A 21,018-nucleotide genomic window follows, 5' to 3' on the forward strand; every position below is an offset into this window, starting at 1 on the left:
ACAACTTGGCATTTATCTTCATTCAAGACTACATTGATAGTGTGGATACAAATATATGATTGCTATAAGCAATATGCGACGATGTCCTGCAATGACCAGCAAACATGTACATGAGTATTTTATTTTCTACTGCACATACTCCCTCTGACTGCCCTTTTCTGATTATTGCCAATTAAAAGAAAGAAAAAAAAAAAGATTTCGCTGCTAATTCCCTAACAATCTGTAAAGAGTGAACCTTTTGATATTATAATAATATATAATTAACTATTACTCGTCTAATCTCAAATTTGTACATTTTTCTCATTAAAATTTTTCATTCTCGAAAATCGCCCCGATAAACACCAATGCAACGTAAGCAAATAAAACCCAACGCCGCTAAAGAAATATCTGTTTCCGTTGTCCGAACTGGAGGAAAAGAAGTATTTTCTATGCAGAGTGCACAACACGGTGAAAAACGTAAATTGTGATCATGATTTCACGATATTTCAAATGCCAACGCGGTGAGTTAGTTCTCTCCTGGCGTGCAAATCTTCTCAAAGGCAGTTTAGAGAAAAGGCCTGAGACCAACGCTTAAATGTGACGATTGCACGAGATATCGCTTCTACCGAGTCATACGCTCAGTGCAAACGGCGAGAAACATAAAAGAATATGTAACTTAACCTCTCTGGATTTTTATTAAATAACACTTCATTTCGTTAATACAAAATATCTCATTTTAATTCCTACCAACATCGACAGCTGTGCTCGCAATTAAAACTATTACTTCTTTTCCAACTGGTAATCTTTAGCTTCATATAATAATATAACCCTGAAACACCTTTTTTTTTAATGAGAGACAGATAAAAAAAAATGATTAATGAAAGTTAGACATTAGCAAGTTAATTGAATGAAATAATAAACTCTTTTTCAATGGTGTTAATGTCTTTTTAATAGCAATGCACCTATAGCCTGGGTTTTATATATACAGCAGCTATTGACTTCTCCCTCTTGGCTTTAGACACGGATATCATGGAACATTCGTTGTGGGGTCTGTGATTCTTTCATTTATGAATATTAGGGAGAAAAAAAAATTATATTTGTGTTTAAAACATCCCAACGACCTGGCTGAATTGATATAAAATGTTACTGCGGGGCAAAGCTGCACCATGAGCCTTCTAAATGTAAATTTGCCTTAAAAAGTTGCAAAAAACTGCTCCAGATGTTCGTGGCATTCAGGGAGGAAAACCCATTTAGAGCTGCAAAGCCTTTCAACTAGTTACTACTTCGCTGAGGAGAAAACCTCGACGTGTTGCGGGTCCCCAGGTAATATAATTACTTGGCGTTTGCCACTTCAAAGCCTTTTAAACGACATCCTAAACACTGCACATCCAGCCACACGGTTTCATGGCTCAGTTTTCAAACAAATTAGAAATGAGCAACATGCTGACGCTATTTGCAGTGGTGTCACCGAGCGTTGCTGTTAGGCTGCCAATTTTTCGTTGACAAAACAGAGAAGGGTTGTGATATCTGGCTGTGAAGTTGCAGGTTCTCCTTTGTCCCTTTTGAGAATTGCAAAACAGCACTGAAATGACTGTGTCGCCTTTTTTTTGGAGGGGGGGGGGGGCTCTGTTGCCAACACAATAGTGGCATGTCACACTGTAGGGATGGGCATCTGACCTTGAGAAACCAGCGACAATCCAACACTTTAATGTCTATTTCACACACCATTTCATTCCAATAGATTTAAAACCCCGAACGACCATCTCAGCAGTTGTTACGATCTACATTTTGACATCCATAATGTCCAGCAGTCGGGATGGCCTGAATCTCTCTCTCTCTGCAGTTGGACCTGGAAAATGCCCGAATGTGTGTGTGTGTGTGTGTGTGTGTGTGTGTGTGTGTGTGTGTGTGTGTGTGTGTGTGCGTGAGGGCGAGATGAGGAGAGGGAACGACCCAGGTCTTCCCATTGCTGCGGCAACAGCTGCGACGGCAGCCGCTGTGAGGACCAGGCCTGTCGTTGAGTGTCGATGATGTCACCGGTTGGTGCGGGCCAGCAGATGGGCCGGGCCAGGTACAGAACCTGCCGCTAATAAACACATACAAATAAATACCTGTTCAGACGCAGACAACCACATCGTGGCTTTACCCACACACACACATGCACACACGCAGCAGAGCACGCACAATATCTATCAAAATGCACCGTCTCACATGCATAAACACCTTTTCTCTTGGTTTGACAGACTGCTCCACCCGCTAGTTTAAGATGCGACACATTTCTCCTAATATGCCCAAAGAGCATGCAGCCCTAATCTAATTAGAGTGTCAGTCAGCAGAGTGTTCACCCAAAGAGAAATTAGGAATGCACAAAATCTACAAACAGGAAAAAAAATCTTCCTTCAAGAATGCAGCATACACCCCCCCCCCCCCCTCCCTCCGCCTCCCCCTCATCCCCCGCCACATCTTTGTGATATTTTTTAATGGTTTCACAGTCGCCCCTGCTGAGATTCATCACCTGGCCTAATTATAAAGGCAAATGAAATCAGCTCAATACATTATTAATAGAGGAACACCATTAGGATTCATTTGCAGTATGTGCAACAATATGGTATATTCCAAGTGTTTTCAGGCCTGATTAAAAACAAACAAACAAAAAAAAAACCCACAGAGATAAAAGAAAGACATATGAAGAGAATTAAGTCTGGAGTGTAAAGGGGGTGGGAATGACACTGGGCAGAAAAAGAGTTGAAAACAGGATAAAGAGCAGCAGAAAAGTAGGGAGAGAAGGGGTTTTGGGATGGGGAGGGGTGGATTAAAGAGAGTGCTGGCTTTTCCACTTGAGGAGGTATTGATGCCATATTGGATGCAGCTACTTATGAACAGGTGTGCCGTGTGTGGTCACTGTGACCCGGGCTCCACTCCCTGCATGGCTACACATCCGATTGAGGCGCACCGGAGCCGGACGTGGGAGGGGAGAGGCAGGCATCAACCCTACTCAGGTCTAAGATGAAGGGACAGGCACACTGCATCTCCCTCCCTCCCTCCCTCCCTCCGGCCAGTGGGGTGGGAGGGTGCGATGGACAAGGCGCAGCAAGCAGCAGCCACCCAAAATAAAAAAAAACCCAAGACTCCAGAGTGTAAGCAACCATGAATAAAAATGGACTTTGCAGGAAAGTAGGGCTCATAATTATTCCTTTTAAATCAGTTAAAGCCTTTTTTCTCAAAAAAAATTCCCCAGGAGGCGTGGGGTTAAAAATCCATTTGTGGGAAGTGTACCATGACATGGAGCTCGTCTCCCTGGAGACAAAGGATGTGACAGTAGGGGGTGTGCACGTGCACACATGTGCCCATGAGAGTGTGTGCACGCCCGCCTGTATCGATACACGCAGGCATTGAGTGTCTGTAAATTCTGGAGTCGCTGGAGCACACAGAATCTCAAACCATTTCTCCTATTTTCTTTTCTTTTTTTTGTGTGTCCCCCCCTCAGATCTCAAGCGGGGTTTGCGTTTTAAAGGTCAGCTGCAAGAGAGTGAGCGTACAAGTTGCCGCGCACCTGTGAAACAACACACAGTGAAAGCACCAAGACGACACTCGACACAATCAAAACATCAAACCCTAAAAGCAAGTTTAGTGTGTGAGGATACATGGAGGACTGTGCTGAAGTGACGTATTGGGTTTTTTTTTTTTGTGAAATTGGGTACCACATTGTCTCTGTGATGCTGATCACATTGTCATTTAAAAAGTGTTCAACTGAGGCGGACGTACTGCAACAGATACGGATGTGCAGAGGACAGGCAAATAAATCAGTCCGCCTGGAGAAAAAAAAAAAGAAGAGGAGGCAGTAGATAAAACTCTGGGGAAGAAGGGAGAGGAGCAGGCGTCCTACTTTACCGTCACACCGTCTTGCCATACGTGGTCCCTCTGAAGCGCCTCGGCCTCCTTGGCTAGTTTCTGCAAAGAAACAGAAGAACGGCAGTGTGAGTATCAGAAGTCGATGGGATATTGATCGGTGTGTACGGAGGAGAGCGAGTGGAACACACAAGAAGATGGCGATCTTATTCCCTATGAAAGCCAATGCAGCTGGAAATTAACTGGGAGAAATTAGATGATAAGAACGGATTGTATTTAAAGCGATTACATAGATTTTGATGAGGAAATGTAATGGAGGCGACGTGAATGTATGGAATAACTAACGATTAAGATCAGAACTTTGCATTCGTTTAAGTCAGAAGTCAAGTTTGTAGTTGAAACATGCGATGCACGTCTTGACACTATAAAGATGCATTTATCTGCCTGAAATCTGACAAGAGACACAATATAAATGTTTATTTCTGTCAGACAACCGGAAAAAAAACTTCTGTAAAAACATCTGTAAATATCTACGATTTTTCAAACAAAGATTGATCAGACATGTTCACAGCTTGTCTGTTGGATTTTGATTTGCAAACAAGAAACAATATTTGTTCATGGTTGTAGAAGAGAACTGGGCATTACATAAAAAGTCTACTGTGATTTGAAAATTGTGTCCGAGTACAGCTCATGTCATGATTTGATTGACTATTCGCTTGCAAAGAAAATATCTAACCAAAAATTTAAATGTGAAAACTAATTATTATTCTAAATGTATTACACCAGCTTTTTTTCCCTGTTGCTTTGGGGAAATATCCAAATTTAATGCAAATGCAACTAGTAGAAGGTACTGCTAGTTTCCTTTCCTTAATGTGGGCCACATATTGTGTTGTATTTATTCTTTATGCATCGACTTTAAAGATTCAGTACCTCAGCAACATGCAATGCTTCTTCCTTCAATCATTTCTCTTTGTATGAACAGAGAAAAGGAATCTTGATGTGACAAACCAAAAGAAGATTGGTTGTTTTATTTCTAACACACGGTAAACAAAACAAAACAACACAAAAAACAAATAAAAAAAGACTTTCAATTTGAGGAGCAGACGTAAATGGTGCAACAAAATGCCTTTCCACATAGTAAACATGAACAGTATGAACATTTTCAGGGAATATTGTGCTAAAATACATATAATAACATTGTCATCTTACTCCATCCAACGCCACTGCACTCTGATGTTGTCATAAAATGTGCATGAACAGTCTGACATCATTTACCATGGAATGTAGCTGGTCTCATCCCTGAGAAAGCTCGCTGTGTGCTGGCTCCCCATATAGAAAGTCATTCAAGTGGCAAATATGGTGAAGCCTCAGAGTCTCTCTTCTCCCCTCCGACCAGTAAAGTCCTCCCCCCACCCCCGTTCCTCGGTATCTAGGTTTCCCCAAAGGCCTCTAGGGGGCGATCTTATTTTTGTCCTTGAATGGTGATGATTGGCCACCAAGTCCCAAAGGGTCTGAAATAACTAACCTTATTAAGACCGTTTCATTCATTCATCTTTGGCACCACACTGAATGAGTCTGTCTGCCCACCACCACCACCACCACCAGCACCACCACCAGCACCACCACCACCACCAGCACCACCACCAGCACCACGGGGGAGCTTTTTATCTACCAAAAACACTCAAAACATAAACGCTCGGTTAAGAATCCTGCCCACCTCGTTTCAGCACTCCCAACACCCAAACAATGCAGCAATACAGCTGTGCCTCATCTCAACACATCTGTCTCCGGGCGGTGCCACGCAGGGGACGCGAGTGCAGCGCAACCATTCTATATATGCGCGTGACGCCAGGTCACAAACTGTAACTTTACACGGCTGTTGCCTTGACGCAATGGTCAGCGAACACCGATTAAGGGGAATACGATTCGATTCATTTGTTAATGAGACAATGGGCACCTGAAACGAGGAAAAAAAGGATCTAATTAGCTTGTTGAAATTATTACCAAAGGGTTCAACACAAAAGGCTTTTTGTTTCTTTGGCTCTTTGTTTGAGAGGGTCAGGTTTGCCAGAGGGAGGAACCACAGCGGTTATCTTCCGGTGAAACCGTCAACACTACATAAACAGAGCAGCTAAACAATAATCCCACGGCACTGATCTTCGAGGTCGGCCTGGAAATTAAATTCATATGCTCGCTGCCTCACCAGCTGGCGCTTCTATTAATTATCTTTTTATTTATTTATTTTTTTTATCGTTATAAAAACAGTTTATTTGGTGGGGGACGAAAACATACCGTCTCCAACATTTTTCACATTAAACCCTCCTTTTCTTGATCCATGATCTCACAAACCTTTCGTCCCTGTGGCTCAGTCTTTTTTCTCAGAGTTTAATCTGTCAGTAAAAATCTGGACTTTGTCCCTTTAGAAAATCCATTTCTCTCCCCTTGAGTGGCCGACATGTTTTTTTTTTTTTTTTTTCTTCCTACAGTTGTGTGTTTCTCTGGTCGACTCTCTCCTGGTATTCCTCCTCCTCCTCCTCCTCCTCCTCCTTCTCCTCCTCCTTCTCCTCCTCCTCCTCACTCTAGTAGGCCAACATTTCTCTGGGACCCTATCTCTTCTCCAGCAGCTTAATGCTGTCCCCATGCTCCTAAAAAAAAAAAGAAAAAAGAAAAAGCCATGCGTCTTCATGTGTCTCTCCTTCCTCTGTGTTGGCCCAGATGGATGGGCAACACAAACAGCCAATGAATCAGTGTGAGAGATGTGGGAAGGAGGGGGGCAGGGATATATCATCTATGCTGGTGGCTGGAGCCCAAGCGGCTTAGAGCACTGGATGAGCGTAGTGAGATCAGCACAGTAGAGCACAGATAAGCTCGGTACAGGCCCACACAACACCGAAATAACGCCACGGCGTGCGTGCAGGCGCAAAACGCACGCAGAGGGTCCGCAACGGCGGCGGCGAAGCTCCGGCGCCACTGCCGACCGTAACCTTGACGCGAGACGGCATCGTACCGCGGCCATTTGTCAACCCGGGCCTCCGGGCAAGGTCAGGAACCGTAAACACAACTATGTAATGGATAGTGGCGTGCGGAGCATCTCCGTGAGGACTCGGCACAATGGGGCCTGTCGCACATGCAAACGTCGTACGTCACGATGAAGAAGCCTGTCGGTGAAAGGCCGCGTCTCCTCACTGTGAACTCACAAAGCCAGAAGAGAGCAAAAAATGAATAAATAAATAAATAGCATGCACATACACGCGCGCACAAAACCCAGCGTGAGACGATTAGCATCTTTAATATTCATAACTGTTCAGTTTGCTCTGTTCCAGAGGGAAGCGGTTTAATCACTCAAAGTCATGTTATTTCTAGGGGGATGACAGCACACCAGGGACGGACAGCGTCATGCTGTGGTGAGCGCCGAGTCGACACTCGGCCGCCTGTGTGATTGCTGTAGCCTGTTAGGCCCTTCCACTGAGCATTAACTTAAAGGGCACTCGACACACCACACCGTCGTCTGTGTGATCTGGAGGGACTCTTCAAAACATCTCTGCCGACGTGTGTGTGTGTGTTTGAGCGAGGGGGGCTCTCGAGAAAACACGACACGGACTGTACATGTGATTGCAGCTTTCAATAAGGCACTCGACGTGTTCAAAATGACCCCCTCAGCTCGGTTTCTGGGAACGCGCAAGTCACCTTGGAGACCAAAAGACTGTGAAATGACTCTGCCGAGGTCACTTAACCTTCTCGGAGTGAATAATGCGGGAAGGAAAGACTCGGTCGCGAGTTTCACAGTGATTGTCTGCTGTGAGCAGTGACAATCAACACGGCAAGCCGCAAAGCTCTTCAGGAAAAGGCAAATGTGGAACAGTTGTCTGAGGGTCCTTTCCGCAGAGAGGAACTTAATATTCAGACACAGAGTCGGTAGAACTCCCTCATCCCTACGTCGACCTAAACTCGTAGGATCAGGAAGAATTATCAGCGACAGCATGACAACTGAGCACCTCCAGGGTATATCACGAGCTCACGTTTTTGTCAATAATGCACTTCCTTTTAATTTTCTTAAGCACAATCTGACTGGCAAAAAACCCAAGTAGATAGCCTTGTAAATATTAAAAGTATTAAATGCCTTCCTAATTTCGTGCAAACTGTCATTAATGACTGTAGTTCAATTAGGTTAATGCGCTGGTGGAAGACTTGTCTTCATACACCTGATGGCATTTCTGATGAAAAGGTAAGTTAGCAATACCTACTTCCCTGAAGAGGAGAAATTAGAAAATATTTCTGAATGCTATAACTTCAAAATGCCATTGAATTGTACATCAAGTTGATGTTTTATGTTTTGTTTGTCCTTGTTTGGTTCAGGATATTAAAGCTGGTTGCATTAAATATGAATAATACTGCACTGAAAATACACTTTAGCTCATCTACAGTGGAAGAGTTTACTTTGTGGGTTATAAACAGCATGATTTGGCGGAATTTAGATGAATAATAATGCTCAAATAATGATTTTTCTTGTGTACAGTGTTTGCAGTGCACCTGAACACCACTCGGGGTGCTAATTCCCCCTTTGACAAACACCGACACAGAGGACATTGAGGACACAAACTGTGACATGTGTCTCCAGGAATAAAAATATGATTGCAACCTACAAAATGTCCCAGCTGCTAAAGCACTGACGCCACATGATGGAGATCTCTATAGTGGCTGGACCCAGAGAGCAGCTCAACGTGCTGCAGGAATAATGACGCTTCAAAAAGCCGGGGTGTCGTGCCGCCGTTGCGCCATTAGGGGGCGCCAGACCAGAGTCACGCCGGCGAGCCAACAAACAGCAACAGCAGCCGCAGCCAGTGGAGCCTGTCAGAGTGAGAGCAGTCTGCTTTAAGCTCTTCATTCTGTCTTCTCCACTCGGCCGGGATTAAGGCCAATCATAGAAATCACTGAGTCAGAACCGTCCCACAATAACAGATGGAGGGACTTTTCCACTCCAGAATTTTAAAACATCACAGACAAACTCACTCTCACTTCGCATCACACCCCGGCTGCCGCCCCCCCCCCCCCCCCTCCCCTCCCCGCCGCCGCCCGCCATCTTTCGTTCTCACACCTTCCTTTTATCTCCCCTCTTTGCTCGGCTGTTTTATCCCGCCATCATATGCTGTACTCCATTTCACTCCATCTGTCTCAGTTTAGTGCCCCCGAACTTTCTCTCCCCTCCGACGCCATATTAATTCCAACAACAGAGCGACGATCCAACTTCGCCAGAGTTTAATTGACTTCGCAGAGGCTCGTTGGGAGGGAGCGCAAGATGAAATGGGAGCGATCTGCAAAAAGTTATGGCATGTTTTGATTGGTTGGCATTATTGCACTTTTTCTTTTTCCTGAGCAGAGTGACTGAAATGTCAAAATTTAAGATCTGGACATTAAAAAAAAAAGAAAGAGGACAGAATAGGCTCTTCTCTTCAGAGTCACCAAACAATGTGAAAGTCCATAATGAGGCGAAATAATGACCCTTAATTCCAGGTCCCTGGATGGTTGGCTATTGGCGGCTGGGTATTGTAGTCCTTATTAACCAACTCTGACAGAGGATCTGCGTGGATGGGTGGGAGACCCGGTCTTTGTTCCCAGATTCAAAGCACCCCGTGGCAGGCCCGTTTGCAGAGGCTGTGTGTGTAGCGCCATTGTAGCATGTGCCGAGATAATCCCTGCCTTTGTTTCTCTCTCATAATCGTCCCCCCACCACTACGGAAATGTTAACACTTTCTTTTTGCAATTTCTCCACTCGTGGCAGCGTAGTCTCGACTTCTGCTTCGCCTGTTTCCAGAGAGACTGGATGTGGAGGATGCGAGCTGTCACAGCGGCTGGCGGCGGCAGCGAGTCACCGGCTTTTCAAAATCAAACACCAGCTTTATCCACACTCCACACACACACACACACACACACAGACAGACACAGACGTACAGAAACACCACATTCCCACAGCAAATTGCCAGCATTGTGCTGAAGTGCCTGTGTAGTTTCCAAAGACAAAAAAAAAAAAGAAAGGGGGGCAGCTGTCTTTACTTTGCAACAATACAGTAGCTTTATGCAGCCGCTAAACTCCCTCGTAATGGTTGTTCGCAGGAAAACTGGAAATAATCGACCTTGATCATGAGCTTTTGTGTGCTAATCAATCCAGTATTAAGTCGATAACATGCATATAATCAAAACACCATTATGTCACATGAGAAAACGAGCTAATCAGGATGCCGATGAATCTCCAGAAAGACAATTCTCACTAAAGCACTCATTCTCCTCTAATTTTGATGCTTTTCATTATTTGTTTCATTTGTGATACTCCACTGAAAATAATATGCATTTCACTCATTAAACCACGGAGCCTTTGAAGCTGAGCGGCGGAGTCATCACTGCACGGAGCAGGGCCAAAGACCATTGTGCTGCACATTATCATTCACTGGCGCAACTGCCACTGTAAATTCAATTATACTTCCGAGGGGGATAAACGCTCCAAACAACTCCCACAGGCACGCATGCAAAGTGACATTTTGTGCATCATGGCCTGAGTGAACGGAGCTCACGATGCACATATACAAAAAAAAAAAAAAAAATTTGCAAAAGGTCAAACAAGGTCAGCCTGACAAGGCTGGCAGCTGAGACTCCTCCACGCCGGGGCCAGCAGGGGGCTTCGGGTGACTGTGTGCAGGCAGGCCGGCCAGTTGATGGGGCCAGGCGATACCTCGGTGGCATGCCGGCGTCGTCCACCGTCTGACGGACAGTCGCGAGCATGCGCTGGGGCTTTTAACCGCCGTTTACGGCATCCAACGAGACGACGGTCGAGCAGCGAGAGAGGAAGCGGGCCTGAAAGTGACATTTATCAAAAGTAAATCCAGAAAATAAATAAGTAAGTAAATAAATAAAAAAATAAAAAAAAATCTGTCATGACTGCCTCGCAGCACCGAATGGATCAACCTTGCAGGTGACTGAGAAGGAGAAAATTGCGTATGCGCCGTCTGGAACAAACGACGAATAAAATAAATAAGTCGAACAGAAGCTCACTGACATTCCAGGAGAAAGTAACAGAGCTCATTGCTGCTCTTTTAGGTAGTGCATCTGTTAACAGGTGTGTGTGTGCGCGTGTGTGTGTGTGTGTGTGTGTGCACAAACGTGCATTGAACGGGATTTCACGGAAGACCTGCTCGTTTCGGTTACCTCCTCAGCAGGCTGAGTGGGGGAAGAGGGCACCGAGTGAAACGGCATCAAGATGCAGGGCAAACCTCTCCTTGATCGGAGGTGAAAGAGACGAAGACGCGGCGACACACAAACGGCAGCAGAACAAGACCGCCAGGCGACGCGTGCACACCGCTGCTCCACGCGTTGACGAGTCGTTAAGTCGTTGCGCGACGTGAAAACGGAAAGGTCGGCGGAAAAGGCTTCAAAAGGATGAGGGCGATGGTCGAGACGCGCGGAGGCGGAGGCAGTTCGTTCACCTCCGGTCGCGCATCAAAACCCAGCGAGCCGCCATCAGACGTACGTATGGGCGTACGGTACACTTGCAATCAGAGCAGAAGAGCCCTCGCTTAATCAACACGCAATCAATTATGCACACATTTGCATTCACCGTCCTTTCGTCGGCTGACGTACGGCCGCGGCTCTGCACGGGCGGGAATAATGCCGGAAGGAGTCGAGAGGTCGATTGTGAACATTTTCTCGGAAGACAAAGGCACAAAATAAGAAAAGAAAAAAAAGAAAGAAAGTCCACTTCAAGGTCATTTTAAGTATTTTCTTATTTACTTCAGACTAAATGACTTGTGAGGACTGTGACTGGCTTGACTGACACACGGTTTTAATCGTTGTAGCGATTATAACTGTTGCCTCAGAACAAGACAACCTAGACCTGCGGTGCTCAACACGTCGATCGCAAAGGTAGTAATAGTAGATCGCATGACATTAGGAAAAAAATAGACGCTGGTGTAATGAAACTAATCTACCTTTCCGAATTACGAGTACAATCGAACGCAGCATCAGATGACGGCTGAATTTTTCTGACCTTCAGGTCACTGCACATGTGCAAACAACGACGCCAAACTAACAAGCTAGTCAAGCGAGTTACCGCAAATTTGAAGCCCTCGCTTTTTTCTTTCAAACTAGAGAAAGCTTTGGTCATCAAAAATGAGTGGGGGGGGGGGGGGGGGGGGGGGAGCTGGACCAAGTGAGAAGACGAAAACGTATCACTTTCATGAGGAATGGGAGGTGGACTTTTTTTTCCACTATGTCATTTTCGAAGTGCGTTTGTCTCGTCTGCCAGTCGACCGTCGCAATACCAAAGAAGGTCGTCAGAGTAAACTCAGGTAATTACAAAGAATGTTCATAGCTAATTATGTTGTGTTGCACAATATTGGCTCATACGGTTTTGCAAGGTACATCATTATATATTAAAGAATCCTCAATATATTTGAAAATAAATATATGTTTTGCATTTTTGTAGTGGGTAGATCACTTTGACTTGGTCATTTTATAAGTAGCTCGCATGCTGAAAAAGTGTGGGCACCCCTGACCTATACACTTCGTTTGAAGCAGTTGTTCACGTGTTCAGTTTGCACTTGCAGGACTTTCCTCCAAACGTCTTCTTACCTGCTACATCCATGTTTGATGACACTAAACAACCCATACGTGTGTGTGTGTGTGTGTGTGGGTGTGTGTCTCTTTACATCAGTCCAGTGATGGACAGACTGTCCAGAGTGTCCGCCGCCCTTCAGCCCATGTTTACTTGAATCATCTCCAGCTTTCATGACAACAACATCAATAAAGAACCCTCAAGAGATATCAGAATCTTTGATTTTTTTTTTTACTGAAATTATGGGGGAAACTGGATAGAAGCGTCTGTGTGTTTCCTAACCACATATTGTGTGATCTTTTCTTTTTTCAATCGCACAAAAGAGATCTGACAAAAGCGCGACATTTGTGTGTGCTCCCGCTGCGCCAGTTCAACTGTTCACACCAACAGCGTCTCACCTCCGTCGCCGCCTGTGCAGTCGGATGCACAATATGGGTGGAACACGTCGGCCCACTGTTTTACGTTCACGCTATTTAGAGACGGACCCATCTGTAACCCCCGCACCTTAACCCCCGACACCTACCGGCAGACAGAGTTGGGGTTTTTATTTTCTGGGTGTTTGGGATTAGAGAGGATCGCCGTGTTCTTTTTGAGGGACGGTTCTCATCGTGTCCTTCTGTTAAACGACACTCTGGCTGCTTCCCAAAGGCTACGACTCCACGTCCCGACCCGTGACACAAACCACAACAATATGAGTGCAGATGCATTGTGGGTTTCCTTTTTATTGTTCTTGTGCTGTAGGTGGGTATCAGAAGAAAAACTGCTGCCTCAGCTATTCTTTTGTGATGTCGGTTTCTTTTTTTTCGTTTTGTTGTTTGTCTTTTCTAAGATGGCTTTTGAATAGTATCTTGATATGATTTTTAAAATTGCTGACATGGAGAGCTACGATATCTTGAGTTGTGCTCCTGAAGTGACGGGTGATTTATCGTCGAATGGTTTGGGCTTCGGTTCGGCACCTTATTTCACTCTGTCCACATTTACATACAGAGTGAGGGTGGATGTCAGGAGTTTCCTTTTTGGGGAAGAACACATTTTATTGATATTTAATTACAAAATAGTCAAAGATGCTTTGTTGTATGGATAGTTTTCTCCCCCACCCCCCATTAATCAAGATGCCAAACGAAAGCCAGCGAGTCAAAGATGATCCGAATCATATATGTCAAATATGAGGAAAAAAAGAAGGGGAAAAAAAATAGAACCAGAGATATACCAATGTTATCTAAATCCATCACCCCGGCACCCATTTCTCTCCCCTGACCTCGTCACAGCACTGTTCAAGGGCAAACAGTTTATTTTTCCTGTCCATTTTTTGCCCTTTACTTCAGTCACACTCCTTATCGAAGATCGCTGATAGTTTAATGAAAGGGGTTCATCCGGGGGCGATCATTATTCAACTTAAAGGTTACAATATGTGTGCCCCCCCCGCGCAAAAAGAAAAAAGAAGATGTTTCGTGATGTCTTGCAGATTCACTTTGCCTCCTTTCATCTTTACTGCTACAAAGAGAAAGAGCAGTGACACAACCATTGTCAGAGTGCCAGCGAGCCCAGTGACAGCAGGCGCTGCTTCACAAAGTGTATCACTGACAGTGTGCAGCCAGTCAATTGTTCAGGGTTTATACACACATGTGCACACACGAGTACACACCTTCAGCCACACATGCACGTACGCACACCCTATCCAGAGTTCGAGCAGACGAGAGAGCGAGAGAGAGAGGGAGAGAGAGAGAGAGCATGCAGACACAGACGTCTCTCAAAGCAATTACAACAGATTGAAACCAAATTAAATTTGAAGCCTCGAGCAACACCAGCGACTGAACGTCTATGACAGATATGACAGGAGAGGAGGAGGAGGAGGAGGAGGGTGTGTGCGCTGCAGGACCAAAGGGTTGGAAGGCGTGATGAAGAGGACAGGTGTGGGTCAAGGAAGAAGCGAGGTGCTACTTCTTTTTAAAGAGCAAGGCAGTCAGAAGTAGGACGGAGAGCACTCCCTGAAAGAAACCCATCAAGGCATTAACTCCACACAGATTGAAAAGACCAAACAAATGGGTGTGCATGATTCATGAACTTTGAACCGCGTGTCTTTTTTTTATGCTGCTGCTTTTAAATGCTTGGCCACATGCGTCTGGACTAATGTTCCTACCTTCGGGGCAGCCGCTGCTCCGTAAACATAATCTCAATCGGATTTGTTTACTAACGATATAGGTGCTCCTTCACAGTGAATGTTTAATCTTGTCTATAGAAAACCACGTGAGCTACCACGGATGCCGTCGCTGTTTCACAATTAACACCCCTAATGACAAAATCGCCCCTTTTCCTTGTTAAGGAGTCATTTATTCTGCTGGCATGAACTGTTGCGTTGGCGGTAAAGACGTCACAATAACTGTAGAGGAATAAATAATGAGCTGAGGACAATTACTCAATCATAATTTAGGCCATTTCCACACTGCAAAGAAATAAAATACAAAAGAAAATAAGGACTGAATATGCAGAAAATGAGAAATGCACATTACAGTGTGCTTTTTTTTGGAGTAACGTCACAAATACACAATTAGTAGATAATGGGCTTTAATATTCCGCACCACTTTAACATTCATACAATGTGTTTGAACAACTCAAATAAAAAAGAAAAATGTTTCACCTATGCAATTTCCGTTAAATGTAATCTATCATCCAATTCAGTGTGTACTCATCTGAAATAAATACACTAATGAAATGCTAAATAGTCCAGCATCCCGATCCGCGGTATGAAATATAATACTCTCTTAGCCTTTGTAATTCAACTTAAATGTAGTCTTTCATTTAGATGTGTAATAATGCATGTCAGATTGAACAAAAATAATTGGTTGAAAAGCACAGAAAAACTAGAAACTAATATATTTCTTCAGAAATTATATAATATCTTGTTCAAAGTCTGAATATAGAAAAAAAACCACCACCAAAGTATTTTATGTTAAAGGTAGTTTATATTCCGAACAAGTGAAGGGAAACTAAATAAATATGTTTCTGGTCGCACTGCAGCTAATTAAAGTAGTTTTCAAAGTGTCGCCGAACTGGAAAACGATCGCACGAAAGTGGAAATAGACCATAATGTGTCGGCCGTTTAACAACGGCAAACATGTCCTCGTTGCAGGCGCACAGATTAGCTCAGTTTCCAGTCCTCCATAAGATATCATTTCTCCCATTTTCATTATTCTCGTCCAAGAAATGACAGGATTAGTTGTGGCGGCTTTTAAACATCTGATGTTATCTCACTCTCCTGGGTGAACAATTAATCCCCCCTTATTTCTCTCCCTCTCATCACCCTCTCTCCCCATCCAGGCTTCATCTCGCCTCCATTTCTCTGCTCCTCTATTCTTCTCACAACCCCCCACCTCAGTGTCTATCGCTCCCAGAGGATATCTTTTTTTTTTTTTTTTACTAGAGAGAAATGGAGCTAAGTGGCCTGGCATTTAAATACCTCCGGCGTGCCGCGGAGCTATGTGATAGAACCTCGCAAAATGAGGGTTTTGTAATCACTCGTCAATGGCCTTATAGTGCGGGCGCACATGAAATGTGACTCTTTACTACGGTTATGCTCTTAGACTCGCTACATTATTGTCTTCTCGTCTATGAGGGGGAGTTTATAAAGCCAGTGTGACTGTTACATATCCACTAAAACAACGTCGGACGAGTCCGTAATGGAGATCGGGGCTGCGGGTGCAGAACGACGCAATGCGAGGTGATAATCTGTCGGACTGTTCGGTCGACGCGCCGTACGACGAGCAAACCAAGGACGCCGTGTGCCGTCTGAAGAGGAGCCGGCGTCTCGTATGTTAATACAAACAGCATCTGGTAAACACTGTAAATGTTTGATCAGTCTGCCGTGTCCGGCGCTCACGTGGTCGACGCTCGCGGATCACTTGTGGGCGGCTTAAGTGCTGAACGTATGAGATCTTCGATGTGCGGGAATCATTAATAATTATTCAAGTTGGCAAGGAGTCTACTGCTAATACTGCACCTGGGAATATATTCTGACACATTGCATTACATCACAGCTCAGATCCTTCTGCATTGTAAACACTCCTGCACATGATTGGCTCCCTCCTCTCCTGTCAGTGAAACTAATCCCACAGCTTTCATTTCACTCCGATTCCATGTGTTTTTATTTTTTGTTTTGTTCACTTTTTTTTTTTTTTAACCCAGAGCTCTTCATACATTGAAGCAACTGGCATTATATGACCATTCATTCATTTGTGGGTAAGAACCATCTGGACTTCAAAGCACCACCAAAGAGATGAATGTAATGTCTATCGCTCTCGCAGATTCTACTAATATGACTGTAATTTGAAACACTTGATGGAAGGACCTCTTCTGTTTTGTGGGATGGGAAAATATCGTTAATCTTAAAGGGGTTTTCAACAATTTCACAAGGGTGTCGTTGGTCCAAAAATGTTGTATTTCAAGTTTATTCCCTTGATTTTCATCCATTTGAATCTTGGATCATAGGAGCTACATTCAGAATCTGCTGTGTCTGTGTGAGCTGGACTGGCTCCGCCGACACATGCCCATCTTGGGAAGGGGAGGAAGTACTTCCTCTCGTGGTGCCATGTGCCAGAGCAGAGCTGCCTAATTGTGGGAGGAGTCAAAGGGCGGAGCCTACCTTGATTGTGATTGGCTGAACCCCCGATGACACTATATAGGGTTTGATTTCTGATTGGCTGGTTGGAGCAACACACTTTTTAAAAAACTGAAACAAGCCAGGGAGAGAGAGGACACACTTTCTTTCACTTCTGCGGCGTCATTCCAGGTATGGCAACGATTATTACTCTTAGAAAACCATTAGAAAGTGAATTTTGTATCAAATGACCCCTTTAAATGCAAACGAGTTTCTGGATACACTATAATATATGCAGTGCATAGATTGTACAGCGGCGTGTACAATGTATTGTTACAAGATCAAACTCATTTTGTGCACATGTGAAATAGTCGCTGCAGGACATGCAATATCAAACACTGCAAAAGATTTTACATAAAGTATTTATTGCAACTTGATAGTAAACTAAAAGCCACATGTGTCTCATTCTCTACAATCTATCAACTCGAGTGAAGTTTGATATAATAAAAAACTGGTGAAGTTTGAAGTGACTCACATTATTTCCAAATGACCTGATAAGCATTCACATTTTTCATTATTGTGAAGCTGAGCATTAAAAGCACCGCTGAATCATCAATGCCTTCATCGATATCTCCCTGAGCGATCGCACAAGAATAAAAAAATAACCTCAATATAAATACTCCAACACGGCGGGTCAAGAGAGCTGTCGTCACACTGTTACACTGCATGCTGCTGTAACTTGTGTCCTTGCTGACTCACCGTGATGATCACGACATAACAGAAAAAACTAAAATAGGACATCTCTGAAAATGGGGGGGGGGGGGAAACCAAACCCTGTTTTTGTCACTTTTCATTGAGGCACACACTCAAATCCACCTCGACATTCCACCTGAAGTGTTATACAAGGTGTTATAAACAAATGATCCACACAATTACACGGCAGAACAAACTATTAAACCAGTCATCAACAACAAAAGAGTTTCAGGCTGCCCTCTTTTAGTGTCGCCACAGTAGATCATGTGACCTTCATGTTTGATTTTGATTCAATATTCATACTAAATGCTCCTCCTGACACAACTCGAGCAACACATATCGTCACATCACTCATATGTTGGCTGCTTAATGTATAATAGAGTTAAACCAGAAAAGAAACAGTCATGTAAGTGGGGGAAAAAGCCACATCATGCTTGTTGAATCCATCCCAGCCAGATGTGATTTAGCCTTTTCCTGTGTTTGCATAAATGAATCATGATTCACTTTATTCAGGTCTGGAAAATATGCTCTTGACTATAATCAAGTAACATCGAGTTATAAAAGGTCTGAGCACCCCTAAAAGCTCCGACATGCATTTCCTCATACTTAAATTGGTTTGATAAACTTTGTTTTGACAACTCCAGAGTAAGTCCTGGCCTTAAGTTTAAGGGATAATTTGTTTGAATCCCAGCTCCTGGCGGAAGAGCATCCGGTGGATAAACTAGTTAAGTGTTGCACGTGTTGCAATTACTCGCCGATTATACCCACATGCACAGTAAAGAAGTTTTAGACTTTGGCAACAGATGGACAAATAGAAAAACAGACTGTTGGAGTCAGCGGTAGTGATTCATGATATAGGAGAGAGGGATTTCATTTCTTTTGCTGACCTCATGCCTAAAACAAAATATTAGATAACTGACGGAGAATAAAAGTCCAGCAATGTTGAAACACAAATATTACACATGCCTGAAACTGGAATTATCAGTTTTAATCACATTAACAAACATGTACTTCTGTTTTTTTGAAGGGCCATTTAATTGAGTGTGTGTGTGTGTGTGTGTGTGTGTGTGTTTGAAGTCAGTTTACTGGATAGCACTTACAGCTTCTCATTTACCAAAGTGGTAAATATTGTGGATCTTTTTTTTTAAATTTATTATCTCACCTCAAAATATTTGCTGTTAACAAACCAATTCAGGGCCAAAACTGCAACTCCATGAAGTTAAATAGCAATAAAGAAAATCTAAAGTTACAAGAAGAAGAAGAAAAAAAAAAAAAAAACAACAAAGAAAAAAATGGAAATAATAAAAGATAAAAAGAAATAAAGTATGTGATTTAAAAAAAAGTACGATGGAGGCAGAGGGAGGACGAGAGCCAGACAGCAGTGGAGGAGTCTAACCTTGACAGAGAGCATCTTCTGACAAGCATCTGCCTCCTGTAATAATTTAGAAATAATCTCCATCCACAAAGGCCCAGCAGTCTGGCAGAGTAAATGCTCTGTGCCTGATCGATCACTCCGATTCAGCCAGCTGCCGGTCTCGGTGTGCGCGGGCCTCACATCGATCTCGGGCCTCCCCCCCCCCTCTCCCGTCGTACGGAGGAGGATGACAGAGTGAGGAAGAAGATGAAAAGGTGAGAGATATGTGAGGCGATGCCAAAGTGAGAAAAACAAATCCCAAATAAAAATGGAGGGGATACAAATTCAAAGGCTTTTTTTTTTTTTTTTTTTTTAAACAACAGAAGGAAGTGAACAGTTATAACAAAGCGGGTAAAAGCTTTTTTCCGCAAAGGACAGGATCTACTGATTCGGAGCTATTATGTTTGTCCCCCCATGATGCTTTGCTTTATGACAAATATCATCCACTGGCCAGCACACGGTTCTTTTTGTCGGGAGCTTTCTGAGGTACCGCAGGTGGCCACCCGGTTTCAGACATGATGAATACACACCAGCACATCCCATCAACACATCCAATTACTACTCAGCGTTGTGACGGCATTAACTGCCACTGTGCATTTGGCCCCTGGCAATTAATTGACTTTTAAATAGTCTGCCATTAGCACCAATTTGAATGAATAGATGTACTTCTCCGCCTTCACTCAGCACGCTTCGCCGCCGCGCCATTTAAAATAGTAGCGTGGCGATCGAGACCGTAGAACATTAGCCATACTTCAAAAAAAAAAATGCCATTGTCAGGCATATGGACTGTGATTATAGTATCAGCATCAGACAAGACATTCACACTAAAACACCTGCGTACGACACGACGCAAGCGGTGCGAAGTTTCCAGCGGGAACGATAATGGCGTCCAAATTATTTCACGTTCAGCTTGATTTACTCAACCAACACCTCTCCGAGGTGATTCGTCTTACCGTCCAATGGCAAAGTGACTCGGGAGATAAAGTCACGGAAGCCCTGATGTACTCGCTTCGAAGTTCATTTAAATCATTTCTGAGCTCATCGCAATTAAAGTTCTTATGCCAACACAAACTCAGCGGTGAGCTGATTGGGAGCCTGCAGCCTGGAAAGGAGGACTTCAGGTGAAAAATCAAGAAAAAAAAATATAATCAGCTCCCCTGAGTTTCTTTACAGAATGAAAAAAAAAAAACCAGAAAAAAACTCAAACATATGTAATCAAAACAAAAGCCATGCATGATCGGTCGCTATGAAACTGGTGAAAGGGGAACACTGTCAGGATTGTGTGGCTGTTGTTTTTTTTAATGTTCACTCTAACGTTACAAGAATGTCCTTTTTGCATTCGGACTTGCAGACCAGTGTAGAAAACACGACAAAATCAAAAGAGGAAGTAAAACACATGAAAACTGCTCACAGACACGACAAAAGTCAAAACACTATAGGTACTCAGACACACAGTGGAGAGAACACCAACATGTCGCTTTTAATCTGTGCACTTGGTTTAAACCGGTTAAGAACATGTTGTGCCGAAGCGTCATTATCATCGTCATCCATACATGAGGGACGTTCTACTTGTGCTGACAAAGTATAAATATTATCCGTCGGTATGGGTGAAATGTTTGCTGCAGGCACGTACGCTCCTAAACTCGAGTGCTTTTCTTTCTTGGTGTAGGACACTGCGTGCTCCAAATGTCAATACTCTGTTTTATGACACTGTGATTCACTGTTTGTTTGGCCGCCAATTACTGACCTCCACATAGACTTCTTGTTCAAAACTAGACCAATAAAATGAGCATTTATCAAATTGGTATGAACATTGTCCATATTGTA

General features: G+C 43.7%; 1 protein-coding gene across 1 annotated transcript in view; it reads right to left on the minus strand.

Annotated features, from left to right (window-relative positions):
* cacna2d2a (calcium channel, voltage-dependent, alpha 2/delta subunit 2a) overlaps positions 1-21,018 on the minus strand; it is a gene marked incomplete at its 5' end in the record, with an annotated part of 149,895 nt that overhangs the window by 68,031 nt on the left and 60,846 nt on the right. Inside the window, 1 exon segment of the mRNA XM_080495601.1 lies at positions 3,871-3,930. Within this exon segment, the coding sequence (XP_080351727.1) occupies positions 3,871-3,930 (60 nt within the window).

Source organism: Blennius ocellaris, assembly GCF_963422515.1.
Source record: "Blennius ocellaris genome assembly, chromosome: 4".
NCBI classification, from domain to species: domain Eukaryota; kingdom Metazoa; phylum Chordata; class Actinopteri; order Blenniiformes; family Blenniidae; genus Blennius; species Blennius ocellaris.